The sequence below is a fragment of the Mesoplodon bidens genome (genome assembly GCF_964165515.1).
Source record: "Mesoplodon bidens genome assembly, chromosome: 10".
NCBI classification, from domain to species: domain Eukaryota; kingdom Metazoa; phylum Chordata; class Mammalia; order Artiodactyla; family Ziphiidae; genus Mesoplodon; species Mesoplodon bidens.
In genome coordinates this window covers 78,182,574-78,206,318 of record NC_138172.1, presented here as the reverse complement: position 1 = coordinate 78,206,318, position 23,745 = coordinate 78,182,574, and the positions used below count along the sequence as shown (strand labels likewise).

The following is a 23,745-nucleotide window of genomic DNA, read 5'->3' as shown; positions in this document are numbered from 1 at the left end:
AACTCATAACCTTTACAGTGTACGCCGTTTGGAGTAGCATGATGATCCCACGCCGTCCAGCTCTGGACGTGAATCATCCCTTTGTCCAGCGTGTCCCGCCCATTAGTCACTTAGGAGACTAGCAGAATCACAGTGCTTGTGTTAAGTAACCCTTGTTTTACTTAATAATGGTCCCAGAGCACAAGAGTAGTGATGTTGGCAATTCAAGTATGACAAACAGTGCTTCAAGTGAAAAGGTGAAAGCTCTCGACAATAAGAAAAAAAATCACATGCTGAGGTTGCTAAGACCTATGGCAAGAATCTTCTATCCACGAAATTGGGAAGAAAACAAATTTGGGCTAGTTGTGCCGTCGCACCTCAAGCTGCAAAAGCTAGGGCCACGGTGTGTGGCAAGTGCTTAGTTAGGATGGAAAAGGCATTGTATTTGTAAAATACTTTGAAACCACATTCACATAACTTTTACTATAGTATATTGTTATAACTGTTCTATTTTATTATTAGTTGTTCATCTCTGTGTCTTATTTATAAACTTCATCACAGGTATGTATAGGAGAAAACATAGTATTACGTGAGGCTCAGTACTGCCTGCGGTTCCGGGCATCCTCTGGGGGTCTTGGAATGTACCTTGGAATGTGCCGTGGATAAGGGGGGGGATGACTGCATCTTGTTTTTTGTATTATATTTACCAGGACATCCAGTCGCGAGTTCAGAAACCAAAAAGTTTACGTGCAAGTTTATGCTTAAGGAAGCAAGCAATGGGTGGGTAGTGGGGCTTCGGGAATGACTGTAATCAGTCTTAAAACCCTTCTGAATTCTGTCTCCATATCTTTATACTCTATTTAGTTCTTCCAAATCAGCTTTTTCCAGATGACAGAAAAATGTAACTGTGGAGAGCTCCCATGCTGAGACTAGCTCTTTGTTTCAAATGTTTAAAATCTCAGTGTGTCTGAGTCATTAATTCAATTTGGGCGAAGTACTCTCAGCTCCATTTCGAATATCATACAAATGAAAGCAGTATCTCCTCCAAAGAAAGGGATGCTGGATTCAAAAACAAGGGGAGAGGACATACTATGCCTTTTCTCTTAATCTTATCTGCCTAATTTACATCATATCCATCACCGCAAGATGCTTTTGAGAAGAGTTAAATCAGCAGCTTCCATTTAAAAAAAATCTCTATGGCAAGATAAGGTACTTTATATAAATCATTTCAAATCGTCCCAATAATCCTGTGAGGTAGGAATTATCATCTCACAGTTCCAGGTAGAAAGAAAAGACTCACAGAGGTTCAGTAAATGTCACATAGGTCTAGAACTTTGAATGCTTTTATTTTACTATTACATTGTTTCTCTTATTTGGAAAACTCAAAGCAATATAAAATAATTTTCATCATACTCTGCAAATCAGAATATGCTGAAGTTAATGAAAAATAACCAATAAAGACTGACACAACTGGCAACACCATTCTTTATTTTCTTTTTGAGGGAGAAGCATGTTTTACAGCACCTGTAAACAAGTCAGTGAAGTATACTGTTTTGAGTTTCTCCATAAATATATATTATTATTTTTTTGGAATGTTAGAATACCACAACACCAACTGCATTACGTAACAGTTACTGAAGGCAAGTCAGGCTACAGCAAGGATAAAATTTTATGGCTAAAAATATTCATAGCAGCAACTTTTAAAAGATGATTTTATTAAATCAAGTCATTGCACTTGGTCATCTTATTGCTACAGCAAAACAAGGCCATTAAATTTTAACACTTCTCATTTCTGATTTGAACTGATTGTCTCATTCTGTTCATACATTTCAAGTTTAAATGCAAGCATAAGATGTTTACCAACACATCTAGAGAGCACTTGGGTTTATTTTTTTCTGTGATCACAGTAAGAAGCATAAAAAGAGAATCCTCTGTTACACCAGGCCCATTCTCTCTTCCTATCTTCAGACTTAGATTTTGTAAAGAGGTAACAGCTTTATAGTAGGACCAAAGCTTGGTGGTCACACACACACACACACACAATACTCCTAATATTGAAATATAATTAGGAAAATTAGTAATATGTTTTTTAAAGAATAGCAAACATTCACTACCAATTTGGCAATGACAGATGCCATGCTGTTCACTTCTACTCTGTAATTTATACTCACTCACTAAAAAAAAAAAAAAAAAAAAAAAGATTTACCCCAAGTAAAAGCTATATAATTACATAGCATTTTATGATATGAACTTTATAAACAGGAATTAATAAAATTCCTATATCAAGAGCAAATACTGGTAAATTGCTAGATTAAAGTAATCGTTTTTCCCTTTGATTTTGGTTTTCTTTTCTTTACTATTTGGTCAAGGGCAAGAAAATAGAGACACAGTACTTGAATTACTTTTCAATTCTGACTGAGGAGTATACAAGCAAACACTTTAAATGTCTCTCAGTACTCATGACCATCTTGATTTTATGCACGGGTGAGAAAATGACCAACAAAAACTTTAAGAACAGCCTGAAATCTGCTGGTAACTTCCCCTACCCCATTATTAGGGTGGGGAGGGAGCACTTAATCAGATCTTCCAGTCATAAAGCTGGAGGGTGATTTCCAGGGTACATTGTTTTTATTTCTACCTGAAGACTTTCATATTAAAAGAAAATAAGACCTAATTTATTTAAAAAGAAGGAAATCATTCATTTGACAAGTCATTTAAAAACACTAGAACAAGAATAAACAATTTTGTTCAGCAGTGACCTCATCAGAAGAGCCCAAGGACTTTAAGAAGTTAGAACGTACATACTTAATGCACAGATTTCCCCAAAAGCACTAATTTAAGTTGTGAATTTAACATTAAGTAATTATGTATTGGAATTTCTATTATTTTCTATTTCACTTTTATTTGAAACAATATGACAAAATTTCATTAACACAAGATTTCAGTATTATAAAACTAAAACTTAAAGGAAAAATATTGGTTTGGGGGTTTAAAGAACACAAAATAGAAGCATGATAGATGGTACTCAAAATCTGAAAGTCATTTGCTACAATAAAGCTTAAAATCTATTTTTTTTTTGCAAAAAAAGATCAAATTTTCTACTTTCAATATAAACCCACATATTTTGAGACATATTATCTGTAGATAACATTTTTAAAAGTTCAAGTGTTCAGAAGTGACCGTGAAGAAACTGCTATTCACCCACTTTGTGAAAATGCATTTTGAATATGGCCAACTATTTGGTTTTAAATAAGCTGTGATGTTACGTTTTATGACCTACTAAACACTCTTTATAAAGCTGGTTACCTAAATGACAGCCCCAAATATCTCCACCAGTTAGTTTAGTCTAGTAGGTAAATTACACAATGTAAAACCTGAGTATTTACATAATGATAACTTGTCAAAGTATGAAACTGCATACTGAAGTTCTGAAAGTTCTGGAGTTTTGTTTTTCTAACATTACCATTATTAAAAATCAAATGGAGGGGCATGAAGAATTAAGTCACAAGATTATGAAATGAGTAATATTTGAGCCTGTAAAATAAGCAGAAAAGTACAGCAATAAGGCTGGTGTTTGCATATTATATGTGCTGTAGTTTCTAGGCATAACAAGTTAAGGGTTAAATTGACATTTTTAGTTCCTTAGACCTAATGAATTTAAAATATAGCTGATATTTTCCCCAATATATTTAACAATCCAATTCATTTTAACTAAATTCCTTTATGAATCCTATAGTGCAAGCAATAAAAAAAATTCCAAAAGTTGAAGAAATTATTTTGATTAGTTCATTATAGTTATTACTATATGCACGGGTGAGTAATCTGGTTTGTAGCTAGGAAACTCCTATTTCATCACCCAGAGTATCACAAACCGCAAACAAACAGGCACAACAGTGTAATCCTGGGTAAGAAGCTAAACATAAAAAATATATATATACAAAGTTTATATCCCTTATGTTTTATGGGAAAAGTAGTGACTATAGTTACTATAAAGCTAAACTGTCCCTCTCAAATGGTATATTTTACAGATTATTCGTAAAGATATCACCATATTTATAGTATAGATCTCTTTAAAAATAATACTACAAGTTTCAATAAAAAAAACTATTGTGAATTTTCTTTCCTTTTTATACAGATTCAGTAGTATTTTCAAGCAAACTAAACAAGAGTTTGCAATCCCAGCACATAAGAAATAAGGCCTCTTTTTTTTCATATTGGCAAAACAAAATATATATAAAAAAATTCACCCTCCCCCTACATTTTTCTATAGATATAATAGCTCATATACGCATATTTCTTTATCATGACATCAGCATTTGTTATTTTAAAGTAACAAGTCAGTTGAAGTTCATAGTGTTGCTTCTGAATCCCTGGAACACTGAGAACACTGGGTGCACATCACTTCAAGAAGACATGACTGCTTTTTTCAGCTTCTCTATTTCCACCTAAATGGCAACAGATAAAATATCTTTACTTTAGAAAAGTTTATTTATTTTATCCTATGTCATGAAGATCTGATCATAATTTCAAGCCTCCAGATTTTGATTTCCATTCTAAAATCCAATTTCCAATGTTGTAATAAATATTTAAAAAGTTCAACAGATGAAAATGTCACAATGCACGTTCCTAAATGACAGGTGACAACAACAAAAAAGCAGCTACAGTTGTTTCACCCAGAACAATGTTAAATAATGTGAGCATCTGAAAGATCTGTAAGAAAATCAGCCCTACAAAAAACAAAAGTATCCTTGAAACCAAGCTAAGAAACGTACCCGTACCTATAATTAAAAAAAGGGGGCAATACAGAATGTTGTTTTTTTTTTTTTAAAGGACCAGTTTAGTTCTATGTTTTTCACTTACTGCTTAGGTGATATCAGTAAACCACTTAACCTCACTCAGTATCAATTTCCTCAACTATAAACAGTATGTCCTAGATTAAATTGCCTTTAAAGCCCAGGAATATATATAAAATGCAGTCAATGTGTTAAAAATAGTTCCACTGTTAGATAAAAGACTTAACTTCTTCACTTAACAGAAGTTCACAATTTAAGAAATGTTAGAAGAAAATTAGAAAAATTCATTAAATTTTCACAATAACTACAGAGTTATTTAACTTTGACATATTACAAATAACTAAGTTGAGGATCAAAGAGATTAAACACCATGCGAGTGGTTCCATGCAGAACTTGTACTGGTAAGGTCTAAGGCTTTAAAGGCCACAGTTTTTGTACTTTCTTCCCAATTATATGGTATTTTGATCATCTCTGACCTTGCATTACATGTAGAAACATTTAGGCCTTACCTTCTCCTGATAGCATCATCCCTCTCCCCAACAATGCATACAAATAATACATGTTATGGCTAACTTCTAACAAATAGATCACTACTAAATGATGAGCATTTTGCTACACAGTCAAAAAGTATAATTTCAATAAGACCACAATCTCCTAAGGGATCCTAACCATTCAAGAATGGTTTGCAGGGCCTCCCTGGTGGCGCAGTGGTTGAGAGTCCGCCTGCCGATGCAGGGGATACGGGTTCGTGCCCCGGTCTGGGAGGATCCCATATGCCGCGGAGCGGCTGGGCCCGTGAGCCATGGCCGCTGGGCCTGCGCATCCGGAGCCTGTGCTCCGCAACGGGAGAGGCCACAAGAGTGAGAGGCCCGCATACCGCAAAAAAAAAGAAAAAAAAAAAAAAAAAAAAAAAAAAAAAAGAATGGTTTGCTAATTCCAGGATCTTTCCTGATATTATTCTTTGACTAATATGATTATTAGCCAAACATGTTAGTAGCATTGGATTGAGACAAAATACCTTCAATCTTCAGCCTGATGAGCTATTACCATCTCTATTCCAAAGATACATTAACCACTGCATGAATTTTAATGTGCGAGGATGCACAGAAAACAGAAAGAAAAAAAAATTGGTAGAAGAGGGAGTGCGGGTGGGGTGAGGGTCAGAGTGGAGAAAAACCCTGCACGCAGTCAGTAATACTCCTCACAGACTGCTGCTGGCCACATAAATTTAGGTATCTGGCAAATACTTGCATTGCTGGAGTTTCTCTTCTAGCACGTTTATGTTCATTGTTCATCATTAGTCCTTTGTACCACTCCTCAGTATAATTTAATACTATATAATGTTAAGTTACAGTAGTTCAAAGTATTACTTTTAATTTGGGGGGAAATATAATTTCTCTTTTAAACATATGATCCTAAGACTCTAATGCCTTATTAAGTGTATTAAGTATCGAACTTTTCCCACCAAAAAAAAAAAAATTTATAATACAGGTCAGTGAGAGGATAAGTAACAGCTGATTTTGCTGGGAAAATATAATCAAATGAAATTCTTCAAAAAAAGAAACAAATAATTCATTTGACTCTTTCCATGATTTTTATGATAAATTAAGTCATATATACAAATTTAGTATTGTATTAGTTCCTCTTGCTAACCTTATTATTTTCATATATGAATATGTGTTATGTATAAAATATAAGGAATGAAAGTCAAGAAACATTTGTTTTTAATTCTTCAATTTCTACCATGTTGCACACTGGGAATTTATCATTTATTTAGAAGATATATTTTTAATATCTATCTTCTAACATTTATTAGTTTGACAAAAATTTGTTAGCAATCTAATATGTATATAGCACTGTGCTAGGAGCTATGGGCAAAGATGAAACAGAAAAAGATCTCACCTTGAACAGTATAGAAGATGGGCAAAATAAGTACATAATGTGAATAGTGATACGACAGAAAATTATTACTTATTCATCTCTTACAAAACTAAACAACATGAATTTGAAATAAGAAAAACTGCTTTTAATCAGAAGACTGGTGGCCAACTCAGTGAATGTGATTGAGCAGGGCCTTGAGAATCTACAGAACTTGGGCATGATAAGTGAGACAAAAGGAAAATCCATGAAAACACAGTAAGAGTAAAAATTCAGACAAATTAACTGTAAGGGACAATTGAGGACTAGCAAGTGAGGAAAGAAAGATAAACTAGGACCAGGACATAAGAGACCTCATTTGCCAAGTCAAGAAATTTGAACTTCATTCAACAAGTAATAGAAAGTTTTCGAAAATACTGAGCAAGGGAAGACAAGATAAGAATGAGAGAAACAAACAAGCTAAACAGAAGATAAGAGCATGAGAAAAGGACAGAAACAGTGAGAATAAAGAGAAAAAGGTTAGGGAGCACAGCCAGTAGGCCCAGAAGTTAGTGGAATTAGAAGAGACAGAAGTCCCACATCTGCATGACTAGAAGCGCAACAAACTTTCAACACAGACAGAAAATCAGAATCTGAAAAGAAGGTGCTACGTGTGACAGGGGACATGCTAAGTCTAAGTTCACAGTGGAACATCCAGGGAGTCTAAGAGCTGGAAACTCAGGACAAAAGCTGGGAAAAGAAGAGCTGGATTTCAATGGCAAATGCACCAGAGCTAATTATGATACTCCTGGACACAGGCAAGCAAAGAGTGGATGCACAGAGAAGAGGGCTAAGCACAACACTGAAGAAACACCTCACTTAGGTGAGGAGAGATGGAGAAGTCAGACAGAAGAATGCAGGGTCACATAAACCAAGACATACTTTGGAAAGGTGGTGATGGTAAAAATGTGAAGTGCTGTAGAAACCGAAGAGACATAGGAGTTGCCATCAGTAAACCCAAAATGCAAGGGGTTAAGGACTGAACTAAAAGTGAAGAATTAGTGACTGTAAATGTATGCTTTTCTTGTTTTCTGTTTGTTTGTTTTATTTTTTGCAACAAATGAACTGCAAATGAAAAGAGAATACAGATCAAGAGGGCAGCTAGACCTAAAAGGGGGCTTTTTATTTTTTGAATAAAGGGGAAAATTGAGTATTTTCAGGGAAAGAAAGGAGAGTGCCAATAAAGGTTATGTGTCAGATATAAGAGGAAAAATGGAGTTTTGATAATCTGCCAAATACCTTTACATATATTATCTCAACAACTAAAGTTAAATGAGGTTAAGTGACTTCCTCCTTCAAACTGGTGTAACTTAATCCCTAAGAGCAAAGGTTCTGGATGGAGTCTGGCTGCTTCTATTAAAAATGTTAGCCCCACTGCTGACTTAATCATTCTAAACCCTAGTTTCCTCACTCTTAAAATAGGAACAATAATGCTTACAAGTTGTTATGTATCCAATGAGACAGTGTTCAGAAAGTGCTAAGCCTGACAAATATGTAGTTCTGAACTGAAAGTTATGAGGGTAAGTCAGAAGAGGAGCTCAAGCTTTTTAAGGGCAAGTCCCACGTTCTCTGTTTCACAGTGCTAACAAAAGAAACAGGGTAAGTAATGAAGCAAGGTAAAAATAGGGAGGAGGATGCAATACTTAAACACAGAATGGGAAGAGTCTCTTAAAAAAGGCAGGAAACACTTTCTCTGAGGTATGCAGAAAAAAATACAAATAAAAAAAAATACAAATGAAGACCAAAGTCAGTGAGGATGGAAAAAAGTAGGGAAGATAAAGAAAATAAATGAAACTGTCAGTCATCAGCAGAGAGTGAAGATGATGACATTAGCTACAAAGTAAACTCAATTCAGTGAGAAATTAAAGTCAGTAAATCTACAGCCATCCCATTACCATCACCACCCCTGCCCCCAGGCAAAAAAAAGAAAAAAAAAGTTTAACTGTGAAGAAAAGAGAACTATAGCTCAAGAAAGAAGGAGAGTTGAGTGCAAAAGATCTAAAACTAGACACTTTTAAGAGGCAACAACCATGTTTGCTTTATTCATGAGTGCATACCTTGTGCCCCGTGTCTATGAGAGTGAGTGCTCAAAAAACATTTGCTGAGATTCAATGCAATCCCTATCAAACTACCACTGGCATTTTTCACAGAACTAGAACAAAAAATTTCAAAATTTGTTTGGAAAAACAAAAGACCCCGAATAGCCAAAGCAATCTTGAGAACGAAAAACAGAGCTGGAGGAATCAGGCTCCCTGACTTCAGACTATACTACAAAGCTACAGTAATCAAGACAGTGTGGTACCGGCACAAAAACAGAAAGATAGATCAATGGAACAGGATAGAAAGCTCAGAGATAAACCCACGCACATATGGTCAACTTATCTTTGATAAAGGAGGCAGGAATGTACAGTGGAGAAAGGACAGCCTCTTCAATAAGTGGTGCTGGGAAAACTGGACAGGGACATGTAAAAGTATGAGATTAGATCATTCCCTGACACCATACACAAAAATAAGCTCAAAATGGATTAAAGACCTAAATGTAAGGCCAGAAACTATCAAACTCTTAGAGGAAAACATAGGCAGAACACTCTATGACATAAATCACAGCCAGATTCTTTTTGACACACCTCCTAGAAAAATGGAAATAAAAACAAAGATAAACAACTGGGACCTAATGAAACTTCAAAGCTTTTGCACAGCAAAGGAAACCATAAACAAGACCAAAAGACAACCCTCAGAATGGGAGAAAATATTTGCAAATGAAGCAACTGACAAAGGATTAATCTCCAAAATTTATAAGCAGCTCATGCAGCTCAATAGCAAAAAAACAAACAACCCAATCCAAAAATGGGCAGAAGACTTAAATAGGCATTTCTCCAAAGAAGATATACAGACTGCCAACAAACACATGAAAGAATGCTCAACATCATTAATCATTAGAGAAATGCAAATCAAAACTACAATGAGATATCATCTCACACCAGTCAGAATGGCCATCATCAAGAAATCTAGAAACAATAAATGCTGGAGAGGGTGTGGAGAAAAGGGAACACTCTTGCACTGCTGGTGGGAATGTGAATTGGTACAGCCACTATGGAGGTTCCTTAAAAAACTAAAAATAGAACTACCATATGACCCAGCAATCCCACTACTAGGTATATACCCTGAGAAAACCATAATTCAAAAAGAGTCATGTACCAAAATGTTCATAGCAGCTCTATTCACAATAGCCTGGAGATGGAAACAACTTAAGTGTCCATCATCGGATGAATGGATAAAGAAGATGTGGCACATATATACAATGGAATATTACTCAGCCATAAAAAGAAACGAAACTGAGCTATTTGTAATGAGGTGGATAGACCCAGAGTCTGTCATACAGAGTGAAGTAAGCCAGAAAGAGAAAGACAAATACCGTATGCTAACACATATATATATGGAATTTAAGAAAAAAAATGTCATGAAGAACCTAGGGGTAAAACAGGAATAAAGACACAGACCTACTTGAGAATGGACTTGAGGATATGGGGAGGGGGAAGGGTAAGCTGTGACAAAGTGAAAGAGAGGCATGGACATATATACAGTACCAAACGTAAGGTAGATAGATAGTGGGAAGCAGCCGCATAGCACAGGGAGATCGGCTCGGTGCTTTGGGACCACCTGGAGGGGTGGGATGGGGAGGGTGGGAGGGAGGGAGACGCAGGAGGGAAGGGATGTGGGAACAGATGTATATGTATGACTGATTCACTTCATTATAAAGCAGAAACTAATATAAAAAAAAACAAAAACAAACATTTGCTGAATGAATGAATGGAATGTGGCAGGGAGTCAACAGGAGATTAATTAAATGGCGACCAAGCTGTAGGGAGTGTCCAACTAAAGCAGGATAGCATAATTTGTGGCAGAACCAATCACCCAGTTGGGTTGGAAGAAACATGTCTAGTTTATGCTGACTACAATCTCAAAGCTGGAAGAGATGAATTACCTCTAGATTACTTCTCATTGCCTTCTCTTCTTCCAAATCTTTTCGTAGTTTTTCCAGTTCTTTGCTAAAAACAAAGTATTTATTACTGTTAAGTCTTTTGATTAAACAATATATATTTGACTAAGGTTAATAGCATCTGTTGTCTGATATCCCAGAACACAGGGAAAACTTTGAAACAGCCGTATTGACTGAGAAAAAATTCAAATTCTCTAGTTGAAATGATTCAATACAACAGTTAAAAAACACAGCAAAATCATGGCAAACCTGAGATAAAGAAATTTTTAAGTGAATACAGGTAATTTTCCATATTCAGTTATGATCCATTTCCAAGGCAGGACACACAGCCCAAATAATTTGGGAAAATGAATGTGAAAATATGTCACAGTGCAAGGTAAATTATAATTTTTAATACAATAACCTGGACTTTACATACCTCTTTCTCTGTTTTTGTTTTAAATTAACTATGACATTAAAATCCAAAATCCAAACCAATAAACAAAAAACTGCAGCCAACAATCCCTCTTCTGTAACTCATGTTTTCATTTTTCTAGGTTCCCTTGTATATTTTTATATAGTCATTTTCCCCTCCATTTCATTTTCCAAGAGGAACTCCAGACTTTTAAAATACTCTTTGGAAAGACTTCTAAAATATCTGATAAATAATATATGTAAGTCATTAATATTTTTATTCATTCTACAGCTTATTTAAGAGAACCTATGGGCAATTTGTACATGGATTTATTATTTCATACGTCAAAATTAACAAATCAGATTGCTCTCTAACTGGTACCTGAGAGGTGCCCAATAAATATTTACTAGATAAATGAACTTATAGTTTATAATGTGCTTATTGCAGAAACTGTGGATAAACCTGCCAAACTTAAACCAAGATAAACTGAAGAATTCAAGAAATATCATGTATCAAATTTTCTCTCTCTATAGGATATAAATGTGCACAATATATGTTTTTCAGTAGGCATTCAAGATAACTTTATGTTTCTATCTAAGAGATGTCTGTAGAAGTGCTCTGCAAACTACAAATACATCATGTTGTTAATCTCAATATTTTTTAAAATAAATAATCCAATGTCAACAAAGAATTGGAGGAGAAACAGTGAATTCAAAATCAGTGGTAACACGGTCTCTGGCGATAACTGTTATACCAGATTCCATATTCCATGATATACTCTTAGAGGCCAGAGAAGAAGCTGGAATAGGGGAGGAGCACCGGAACCCTCACCCTCAGTTTAGTTAGATTAGCTGATCTTTGATCTATTTTAGCTACTGGGCTTTTGCAGAAGTATGTTTAAAATGTTAACACATTTTAAAATTCAAATAATAATATTTACAAGAAAAGATCTCTAAATCAATAGAAGATCCAAGTTTGAGTTCTAGCTCTGCCACTTAAGAGCTGTGTGATCTTACATAATTAGCTTTACCTCTCTAAACCTTTATTTCTTCATTTAAAAGAAGGGAGGGGACTATAGCAGGTGATCTTTTAAATTTATTTTAGCTCTAAAAAGTCCCTAACTTTTACTTAGGCATGCCTCACCATATACCATTATCAAAAACTTTCAGAGTTAAGAGAAAGGCCTTACAAATCATCTATCCCAACCCATTTGTTTTATAAACATCCAACTCAATCCCAGCAGAAACAGTGATCAAAGTCCTCTGAGAAGAAAACCAAATGTATATACAGATACACCACAGATCCAAAATCAAATGGCTTTTCCTAATACTTTTAAGACTAATTAACCCATGTTTGACATTTCTAGCCTCAAATTATGTGTTTAAGGTTCATCTATGATATAACATGTATTAGTACTTCATTTCTTTTTACGGCTGAATAACATTCCATTGTATGGATGTACCACATCTTGTTTATCTATTCATCAGTTGATGGACAGTTGGGTTGTTTGCACTTTTTGGCTATTATGAATAATACGATAAACATCTGTGTACAAGTTTTTGTTTGAACACTTGTTTTCAATTCTCTTGGGCAGTACTATACCTTGGCGAGGAATTGCTGGGTCATATGGGAACATGAAATTTAACTTTTGGAGTAACTGCCAGACTGTTTTCCAGAGTAGCTGTACCATTTTACATGCCCAACAGCAAGGCACGAGGGGTCCAATTTCTCACATCCTTGCCAACACTTGTATTGTTCAATTTTTTATTATAGCCATCCTAGTGGGTGCGAAGTAGTATTTCATTGTGGTTTTGATTTGCATGTGCTAATGACTAATGATGTTGAACATCTTTTCATGTGCCTATTGGCCATTTTTCTATAATCAAGCTACTAGAACCAATTCTATAATCAAGCTACTACTTTCTGATTTACCTTTTTCATAATTGGGCTGGGTTTTCTTATGCAAGCTTTCCAATTCCTAATTAGAATAACTAGAATTAATAGAGTTTCTAATTATTATGTTTTCTAATTCAAGCTTTTTTGCCTAGAGAGACACTATCAATAAAAATTTCTTTGAAAACAAACTTGCTCATTCTAGGAACTTGGCAGATTACTTCTTTACTTGATATAATTTGAAAGAATTCTTTACATATGAGTTAAGTAGTTCTCAAAGAAGAAAGTAAGGGCTACTTACCCATGATCCTTTTTTAGTGCTTCCACAACACACAGCAATTCAACAATCTGAGCTTTAAGTTCATCCAAGGAATTTTCTGTTTCTAGCTTAGTTTTGATTTCTAACGGAGTTAGAAAAGCAGCTGTATTTGGTTTAGAAGCACTTGAAGGTGTTGAAAGGTAAACAGACAGCTGAAAACATATAATAAACAGAAAATTTTTATTTGTACTTACATTTAATATTACATTATAAATTCAAAAGATTTTTACTGCAAGGAGATAAATAACTGAAGCAATACTTCCAAGATAAATAAAAAACCTGAAAATCCAAAAAGCAGTTTGACGTTCATAACTGGAAAAACCACTAAACGACCAAAGAATAAACTTGTAATTACTAAGGGTTTTTGTGAGAAATGTCAAGGGCTTTATTTAAAAAAATAAAAGAGCGAAAAGAAGATCCATCAGATTTATCTTATGGTTTACCTAGTGGAACATCTAGAAGCAAGAATATAAAAGCATTATTAAGGTACTGCTTTGATCCTTCATATTAGTTATTATTTAGAATATCCAGAGAGATCCAATTAAAAGCAATTATGAAGGACTTAGTAAGTCCATAGAAGAGGCATTAAAATGGATCCATGGCCTGACATTCTTTTACCATTTCACTTAGGTAACAGCAAGTAAAATTTCAATAGACTGCTAACAGCTGAGAGAATTCAGATTAAGTGTATCTGATCAACTGAAGAGCAGTCAAATGCCTTGAAATGAATTTGAGGAACAGGCATGATCTTCTCAAATATAAGATGTGTGTCAGTTGTGGTAATACTATCTTAAATTAAGATGGCAAGGGTTTAGCAAAGACTCTTAACACCACGTAATAGACAGAAGAATCCATGTATTCTACCATTCATTCCAGCGTGTATTCAGTGCTTATTATGGTGCCAAGCACCAAGTTACATAAGGAGTAAAAGAGTGATGGCTTCTGCCTAAGGAGTGCATGTTTAACGGCAAATGAAACAAATGTATATAGATCTATGCCTTAAAAAATATGAAACATGTAACATTTGTATTACTCATTTAAAATAATGTGACTCTCCTAAAAAAGATCTACAGAGAATAATGTAACTTAAGTTTAACAGTAATTATTTTATTTTATTTAGTTTTAGTAGGAATTATTTTATTTCCTGGCAGAAGAAATAATTCTTCCTGAAGGACACGTTAAATTCCACAATTTTGATGTTCACAAAGAACCCTACACATGATACAAATCTTAGACCACAATGCACCTTACCTTTGGAGAGTAGCATGAATCCTTCTTAAATTCAGATGGCTTTAGGTTGGCACTATCATCTTCTTTTGGTAACTTCAGGATTTTTTCTGGGCTTTGAGTTGGCTGAATGATTTTTAATTTTAAATCAAGAAACAGAAAACACCAAAGAAAGAAAAGGCAGTAAGCATCTGGATAATAAAGTAAGTAACTTTTATCACTGTTTTCAGCAGATACTGTTCCAGATATTCCATTATTGTTAACAGGATTTTACATAATTTCATGCTGAATAACACACTTGCATATCTTGAGGGTGGAAAAACAGCTTGCCTATTAGCAACAAAAATTTTCCCTACTTAGGTAATTTAAAAGCACAATAGTACTTAAGAGCTAGTGTATTAACACTAAAGTACTACCAGTATCCCAGGCAACATACTGAGAGCATAAAAAGAAGTTACACATTTAGAGACCAGGATTAGTCCTACAAAAAACACTGACTATTTCAGGGGGAAAAAAAATGTTCTCATTCTTTCCTGAAGTGAATGTGTACCACTCAATTCTAATTACTGCTTTTGGACAAGTATATTGCACAGGTCCCCTGTCCCCTCTCGACACTGTGCTCTGTGGTTATAGTCTTAGGACAACTCTGCTTCTGATTCTGTAACCTTCCATTCTATGTCCTGTGGAAATGAACAGATCTCTTCCCCCATATCTCTTAAATACAACCCTTGGCCACGTGAGTATAGCTATCCTCCTGATTTTTAAACTTCAGTGGAGCTATAAATCCTCCCTCATTCTTATCTTCAGAAGGACTCTGGATTTACTAAATTCTCTGTGTTTTATAATACTAAATGTAACTCACAGAATGTCCACCATTGAAGCGGACAGGCAATCTTCTTCCAGGCATCTTCGGTCTATTTGCAGTGAGATGTAGCAAGTTTTCTGAGGAAGCTATGTCATCAAAATTTACAAGATCTGGAGAATAAAAGTAAACATATCTATTAAGAGATAACTGCACATTTTAAAAGGCAAAAAAGAACGTCTCTGATTTTTAACAAACTATAAAATTAAAAACACCACCAAGACTCACAAGTTGACCTGTGCTTTTCATATGCATTTGGAAAACAACACTCACCCTCAAAAACTAACATCCTCTTTACCTGATACATTTTATATATTAACAATATAAAGTTCATGTTTTTAATAGAGACTTAGACCTCAACAAAAGTTCTTACTGAAAGATATAAATCTGTACCACAAGTTGTAGTAGTCTGAAAAAGCAGTCATCTTAAGTTCTTGCTTATAAAAAAAAACATGATCTACTTCTTCAACTCAGAATTAATTACAACATATCAAAAAACTAGCTTATGAAATGTGTTTTAAAGTTCAAGTAATATCCTAATATTAAAATTTTTTAAACTCAATTTTATCTGGGACCCTGCTGCTTTCCAATTGCATTTCTTAATGTAAAGTGAAAGTGTAATTTAATATGTCTTCATATATGTATGTGCATAGTATACTGTAGCTGGGACTCGACCTGTTTATAGTTCACTGTACTTCTGCTTAGACATTATCATGTGTAGGAATCAGACGATAGTTATAAATCTAAGGCAAATCAGATACTAAGGGAAAATGCTACATAAATCATCCATTTGCTTCCCCACCATCAAAGGCTGGTTGACCTTTGATCCAATAACTTGAGTTTAAGGACAAATCTAGGTAATTTCTATCTCTGAAACAATGGTATATAATACCTTCCCTTTTTCTAGATGGTCCAGAAAACCTTGCTGAAGGAGATGGTCTTTAATTTTGAAGCCCAGATATCTATAAGTGATAATAAGAACCCTAAGGTTAATTCCTGGCAATTCCACTATCATTATAATTTTCCTTTGGCCCAGATTCCAAACTAAGAATATTAATCACAGTCAATACGCCATCACTCATTATGGCAGCAGGTATCTTTTGCCTTGTCTTCCAGGTATGGAATCATTCTTCACGTTGCCATTGCCTGGAAGTTTATAATGCTTTCTGTCAAATATTTAGATGTCCAAACTCAGAGAACTGTTATTTCTTAAAAGAAATCTAAAGATACTTATTACTGCCCTTAAAGCTTACTCATCAAATTTCATATTCAAAGTAATTTATTTAGAGAAATTTTTTTAAAGGGATGGAGGACACAAAGGTAAAACAGGAAGAGGTTACCACTAACTGGCAATATACATTCTGTGACAACTGTAAGTATTTGTTGACCTCTGTTAATTCTTTTCCATCTTCACATTCTGGGATTACTTTGTATGCTCTATCTTGGATCTAGTCACTAGGCTAATACACCACAACAGGCAATCTAATGGGCTTGGATTAATTTTTGTGTTGAGTTGTTCAATAATTGTCTATCAATAATTATAATATACAACAAACCACAGTAAGAAGCACAGTGGCTTTAATGGAGAATGCATTATATAATGTGAAAGACCTTGAGCTTAAACATATATTTAAATATCTCATTTGTTAATTTCATAAATAAAGAAAACAATATTTTAAAAGATGTTAAAAATATGCTGTAGTTTGAAGGGTTAAAAATTGTTTTTACATCAGTAAGTATGTACTGACAACCTACAAAAAAACCCCTGAAAAGTACAATCCATTTTGGCCTGTGGAGATTATTTTCAAATGCATATTTAAGCAACTTTTAAAAAGAAAAAGAAACAAACAAAAACAAAGGAAGAGATGAAGATAAATTAAAAGGGTAAATGAAAGGAAGATTTACAAAATTATACACCATGCTCATGTAAAAATGTCTTCTGTATGTCCAGTTTTGGGCCACAACACCAAGACAAGTAACTTTACTATTCTAAAACTCTCTCAGGTCCTCCATTTAAGTCATTAGGTTAGTAAAATGAAATAGTGCGCATTTCTGACTCATGATATACTTGAATGCTTTTCAATTTACCTAAGAGTGGTATCAGTGGATTTATATTTTACACACAGCATAAAAGGCATGACAGTCACTTAACTCTTGCCGTCACACTGTCACTCTGCCAGCCATTTACATGTCTAACATTGCCTAAGACATGGAATTTTAAAATATCAAAATAAACATAAAATTTTGGGAGAGAAAAAACCAGACTTTTATGGTTGTCAACTAAAAAAACCTTTTATCAAAAGAATATTTTAAACTAACTATCAAGAAAAAATTTCCAATATGAATTTCATTTTATTTTAAAATGGAAAACCAAAAGGGTTAGAATAGACAGACAAACACGTACACTTTAGTAAAATTACAAAGAAAAATCAATGTGCACCACCTATTCATATTGACTATATTATTTTTATTTCTTTTATAAATTGTCATCTTACCAAAATGGAGAAAGGTAGGATAATTTCCTGACACGTAAGAAGGGAAACATGGCAAACAGGCTAGGAAACAAAATCTGGAAAGAAAAGTCAAGGATAGGAATGTCTAGAAAAAAGACTAAACCAAAAAAATTATTTTACAAAGCAGGAAAAAGGAACAGTTGTAGAATGAATAGAACCATTTTAATGTTTAGCAGATATTGCAGTTTATCTAAACTTACATTAAGATGTGTATTAGATTTTAGATTTATTCTTTTGTCTTTCAAAAGGAAAAATTATGATTAGTATTAATTTCAATATACATTAAACTAGAAAGAAGTCTTTTTTAAATTACTCACTGAACACCAAGACAACTTCTAAAAGAATGTTTTAGTACTAAAATTAGAGGTCAGAGTAATAAATCAACATATTAACAACTCATTGATATAGTTATAACTGAAATTAAACCACCTTTTAGTAAAGTTTTGGTTCTCAGCACATGATAGTAGTTACAATAAAAGAGGCAATTTTAAAATTCTGGTATGGTATAATAGGAAAAAAAATATGCCAAATATTATTTTTAAATATCCCACTATAAAAATACAGTAGTGCCTTAAGTGATACTCTCTATATCTATATAGATATATCTCTATATCTATAATATCTATAATGATATTATCAAGGAAATTATTATTAGAAAATAAAAATTTTAATTACTGCTCTTATTTCCCAGGTAAATTCTACCCTTTGGGGTATGGTGTTTTGTTTTGTTTTAATACTAGATTAGATACAGGCTCGCTTTTTATAGTGTCTACCACTCAACAGGTATTCAAAAAATCTCACCATGAATTCTTTCTGGAAGAAATAAATGAATAAATATTGGGAAATTAATTCAAACAAAATAGATCAATTATTAAATAGAACTGAAGAGAAAGAATGTTGCCCTATTTAACAATGAAGGTTTTCAGATCAAATAATGTATCTCTAAAATTTCCTTTAATCCAAGAAGAATTTATCACAAAAGATAATGAAAAAGGGTAAGGTACTACACTCTAAGAATACTTCATCAACTGTGCTTTCTTAATGAAATAGCTATGTTTCCACTACGTTTTCTATCTTGTAGTTTAAAACTAATTGTAAACCAATTTTACTTCCTGGAAAATTTACTATTTTAGAAATACTTAGACTATGTGAACTTTACAATTAACCTGTAGTAGCAATGAGACTATCCTAAACTAATTTTTGATGAAGTGTTGGAAAAAAGAGAAAAAAATTAAAACATGGTCTGATAGCTCTGCAATTGTAGTACTATCTTGTATCATATATGAGAATATTTATGAAAAATCTTAAAAATAAATGAAACAAATTGAGTATTCTAGGAATGTTTTTCTTATATGAACAAAAAGACTGTATTTATATACATGAATATATACGTTTATATATGGGTTTGTATAAAATCATATCAGAGAGTAACGAAAGGAATTTACATCCTTAATAGATAAGAGTAGAAACAGAGTAAGAAGTGATTAACAGTGGAGGAGGGGAAGAAGGGAAATTACATTTTATAACAACTTCCATGTCAGGTTTTCTAATAGGTATCATAGATATAATGGATCATTCAACTGTTAGTTAAGTGAGAAAATAAGAGAAGAAACATGCCAATGACCAATTAGCTAATAATTTAAAACTCACATTTTTTAAACAGCAAATTCTACTATATCATTTTGCCTCAGATTACTCTTTTACAAAATAATTAAACTCTAAGGAGATTTTCATGTATGTTTTAAACTTTCTGAAACTTACATTAAAGGGCTAGTTTCATGTGTCATTTAAAAAATTTAAAACCTCAAACTGAGCCATATATGTAAATTAAAACATGCCTCAATCTAATGCCAAATTTGAGGCTGTATCTAATACAGAACACAGTTTTTTTTATACGGTGCCAACAACTCAAAGAAGAGGTAAAACACTTTTATACTACAAGTACTAAGGACATGATATTCTAATTTTAAAAAAAGGAAATACGGAATAGTCTGAGTTGAGGTTGGAGACATAAGCTACTTGCTGTCAGCAGCTATGCCTTTTATCTTAGCATACTATTTGTGCCCAAAACACTACTGCAAATACACAGCTGCTCAGTAAATATTTGCTACTTAATATGAACTCAATTTCCAAAATTTATATTTTCTGAACTTTAAAGGGTGTAAGTGCAGTACACCAAAGGCAGTGTGATAGTGGAAGATATAAAGACTGAAACTTGGAAGTCAGCTGTTAGTTTTTTGATGGTATATGTGTCTTGGCACCTCTAAATTACTTCCTTATTTATTTCAACAAAAAAGCAAACTAGAAGTTAGAAATTTTCAAACTCTGTTCCACAAAGCCTCTCATTTCTAATGAAGAATAAATAATAGCTATGGATATACGACAAGAAATGGGACTAAAATACAAAGGAAAAAGAACTTTTCAACCACCAATAGTCTGACATTGTTACATGGTATTTAGAAATGTACCAAAGAAAATAAAGCTTGCTGGTAATCATATATAGATAAAGTTTGGAAAAAAAGTGAAAATTTCTTTTAACTGACCTAAATTTTTTTGGTAATTTCCACGACTTTGATAAAACTAAATAAAGCAAATGTTGAAGAATGATAAAAGTAACAAAAAATACAGAAAAAAAAGCTCTAAATATTACCCTTTCAGCTCCCAAAGAGACTCATCAAAATTTAAGACTTCTGATAAAGAAAGATTGCAGAAAATTGTGGAAATTCAAAAGATAATACCTATGGATTTTTGATATCCAGAGTTAAAAGTGTGTGCTTAAATTTTTTTTCTCTATTACTTTTGAAAACACATTTCTAGCTACATTTTAAATCAAACAAGAAAACAGTAAGAAATAATAGAATTACATTTTTTACCACTAAACTCAATTTAAAAAAAATTAAAGGATATTTTTAAAAAACACGAAGTTTTGTTTTTTATTTAACTAACAGTAAATCAGAACAATTTTCACCAAAAACATACTGAATATATTTGAGTAACTGTCTCTAAAATACAATCAACATCTCAATTTCCAGAAATTATTGATGACTATGGCTTCATCCAGATCAGGTAGGCTCCAAATACATGATGAAAGATCTATAAGACATTTCAATTAAAAAACTGAAGGAGACTATGCTTAGGTTAGAGCTTTTGTACTGACAAACTAAAGAGAATGAAGAAAAATAAAATCACCTAAAAAATTTGAAAGGTAATACGTAGCACATTTTACAATAGAGTGACAAAAAAAATCTTAGTGTAACTGGCCTTCAAGTTTAAATGTAAAGAACTGTTAACCTGAAGCTAAAAAGTATGTTGTCATTAATTTTTTTTAAAAGAAAATCACAGAGAACTTTATATAAAGGGGATTTAAAGAGTTCTCTTCTGGTTTACATGATCTTGAACACTTGCTGTGTCTTTAGCTTACTTTGTTTAGATGCAAAATAGGGGAAAATGGCATCTACCTCTTAGAGTCAGTGTTAAGATAAAATAAGAATATATATGAGAAAATGCTTTTAAAATGTTAAAAAACTAAAAACGAATGCAAAGTGCTATAAAATAACCATTACCACAAAGTAATGATGGTGCAATGCCTTTAACAGTGAGACCTTGTATCAAGACTTCTCTGAAGCAAAAAAAAAAAAAAGACTTTTCTGTTTCAAGTATTCCATTTTACAACTGAGAAGTATAAAAAACCAGGGGACAAAGATGATTAATGGGCTGAAAAATCAGTCCTAAAACTTAAGGAATAATATTTAGCTAAAGAAGTAAAGCCTGCTGAGATAGACAGATACATACAGAGACAGAGAGAGAGAAAGAGTCATAATAGACATATATACAGAGAGAGAGAGTCATAAGAAAGCCTATTTTCCAGAATTGGAAACAAAAGTATCTTGAGATTTAAGTGGAAAAATAAAAATAGTCTTCTTAAATATACTCTAGTGTGGGCACTGAAAGTCTATGTCACTCACTCACATCTGCTTAAGTTAAATGGTATGGTCATTCCATTATAACGGGATAGAATGATAAATGACTGATCTGTTAATATCCATCTCAGTTCTCTGACCAGTGAGAAAGTTTATGTGAACCATAAATACCCTGCCCATTTATATTCTTTCAGTTTCATTTTTCTATTTCGACTTCAGAGATTTTTAAAATTTTTAATAAATTTCCACTGTATCTATCCACACACAAATTACATACACAAGTTTCTTATTTTAAATAGTTTCTGAAAACTACATTTGCAACTTCTTTTTATGCACCACCTTTCCACATGTTAACTTACCTGTTTCTTTAGAGCTTCTAACTGTAAATGTATCTAGGTCTACTGATTTTGGTCTAAGTGGTAACTGTTCAGAATCTAGCTTTGGTTTTGATACTGGCTCAGTTTCAAATTTTGATAAAATGGTAGAAACGTCTCCATTAATCCTAAAATGAGAAAAATCAAACATATGCAAAAATCATTTGTATGTAAAGCATGACCATCTTTTAACACTGTGATTTAATGACACTAAAGAGGGACTTCCCTGGTGGTCCAGTGGTTTAGACTCCACGCTCCCAATGCAGGGGGCCTGGGTTCGATCCCTGGTCAGGGAGCTAGATCCCGCATGCTGCAACTAAGAGCCCGCATGCCGCCACTAAAAGATCCCATATGTTGCAACTAAGACCTGGCACAGCCAAATAAATAAATAATTTTTTTAAAAAAACAATAATGATACTAAAGATGTTATACCACAATACTGATTTTCTTTCTTGTCTATAAAATTATTTCCATAAACATAAACCTTTACCCTAATACCAATCATAATAAAATAAGAAATGTAAAACAGCTTAACATGAGTATATTCACCTAGTATGAATATAAGGTTAACATTTAACACAGATTACAGTCTCTACAAAAAATATGAAAAGCAAATACTTTAAAAATTACTTTAACATTTAGAAAGGCAGTAGGGCCAATTATGTCAAAGGCAGGTAAATTAATAAACTAACTTCAAATTAGATAAAACTTACTTGGCTACAGGAGGTGGTGGAGGAACCGGTTTTTCAGGTCGCTTTGGGTACACTGTTCCAGGAGATCGCAGTAAATTATTGGCTTTGGCAGGTGGAGTAGGCTTCTTGGGTGGGACTTGCGGAGCAGCTGGTTTAGAAGGCTTCTGTTCCAGCACTGACTTTTCATCTGATTATTTTAAAATATTTAGTAGGTTACTAACAATCAGAACTGTTTAGGTTTTCCTATTTCTTAAAGCTAATGTCAGGCTGGAAAGGTGTGAAACAGAAAGAGACACTATTCGTGTATATGTGCACTGTTTTAAAATTATAATTTAATAATCCTAACTATCCTTTAAAAAAAACTCTACTTTGGTGGGAAGGAGGACCACTAATAAGCTTCTGATCAACAAATAATGCCTGCTTCTTACTGTCTTCCCAACACCCTTTGCTTTTAAGGCTGGTATTCTACTCAAATATAATCATGTATGATTTTACTCTAAGCAGAGAACAATATTATCTAGACTTATATCTAGATCACTTTCTGAAACTGAAGTATAGAGAACTAAAAATGATTAGGAACTCTAGTGCCATTTAATGTACTTATTTAAAAATAATCATGATGACAAAATATTTTAAGAGAAACTGAGGCTAGATTGATTACTCACAGATGAAAAAATTACAGGCTTATATTTATAACTCTTATCATTGTATTAGGAATTTTATTAGTAACATTTCATTTAATAATTCTATGAAATAGATAAGAAAATATGCTGGGAAAAAAACATTAAGGACAATGTCATGCCATGTTAATAAAAACAATTTTATCACCAAAAAGGCATAGTTCTATACATAATGACATACT

General features: G+C 33.3%; 1 protein-coding gene across 2 annotated transcripts in view; it reads right to left on the bottom strand.

Annotated features, from left to right (window-relative positions):
• Positions 1-1,402: 1,402 nt before the first annotated feature.
• The window catches only part of CD2AP (CD2 associated protein), a 112,499-nt gene continuing 90,156 nt past the window's right edge, over positions 1,403-23,745 (bottom strand). The window contains exons 13-19 of one of the 2 annotated variants that reach the window (XM_081247625.1): positions 22,905-23,070; positions 22,177-22,319; positions 15,385-15,497; positions 14,547-14,648; positions 13,278-13,447; positions 10,675-10,738; positions 1,403-4,424 (exon numbers count right to left, since the gene is read on the bottom strand). In XM_081247625.1, the coding sequence (XP_081103751.1) occupies positions 4,383-4,424; positions 10,675-10,738; positions 13,278-13,447; positions 14,547-14,648; positions 15,385-15,497; positions 22,177-22,319; positions 22,905-23,070 (800 nt within the window). In that variant the 3' untranslated portion in view covers positions 1,403-4,382. The remainder of the gene's footprint in view (positions 4,425-10,674; positions 10,739-13,277; positions 13,448-14,546; positions 14,649-15,384; positions 15,498-22,176; positions 22,320-22,904; positions 23,071-23,745) is intronic. The other variant, XM_081247624.1, reaches the window with a different exon arrangement.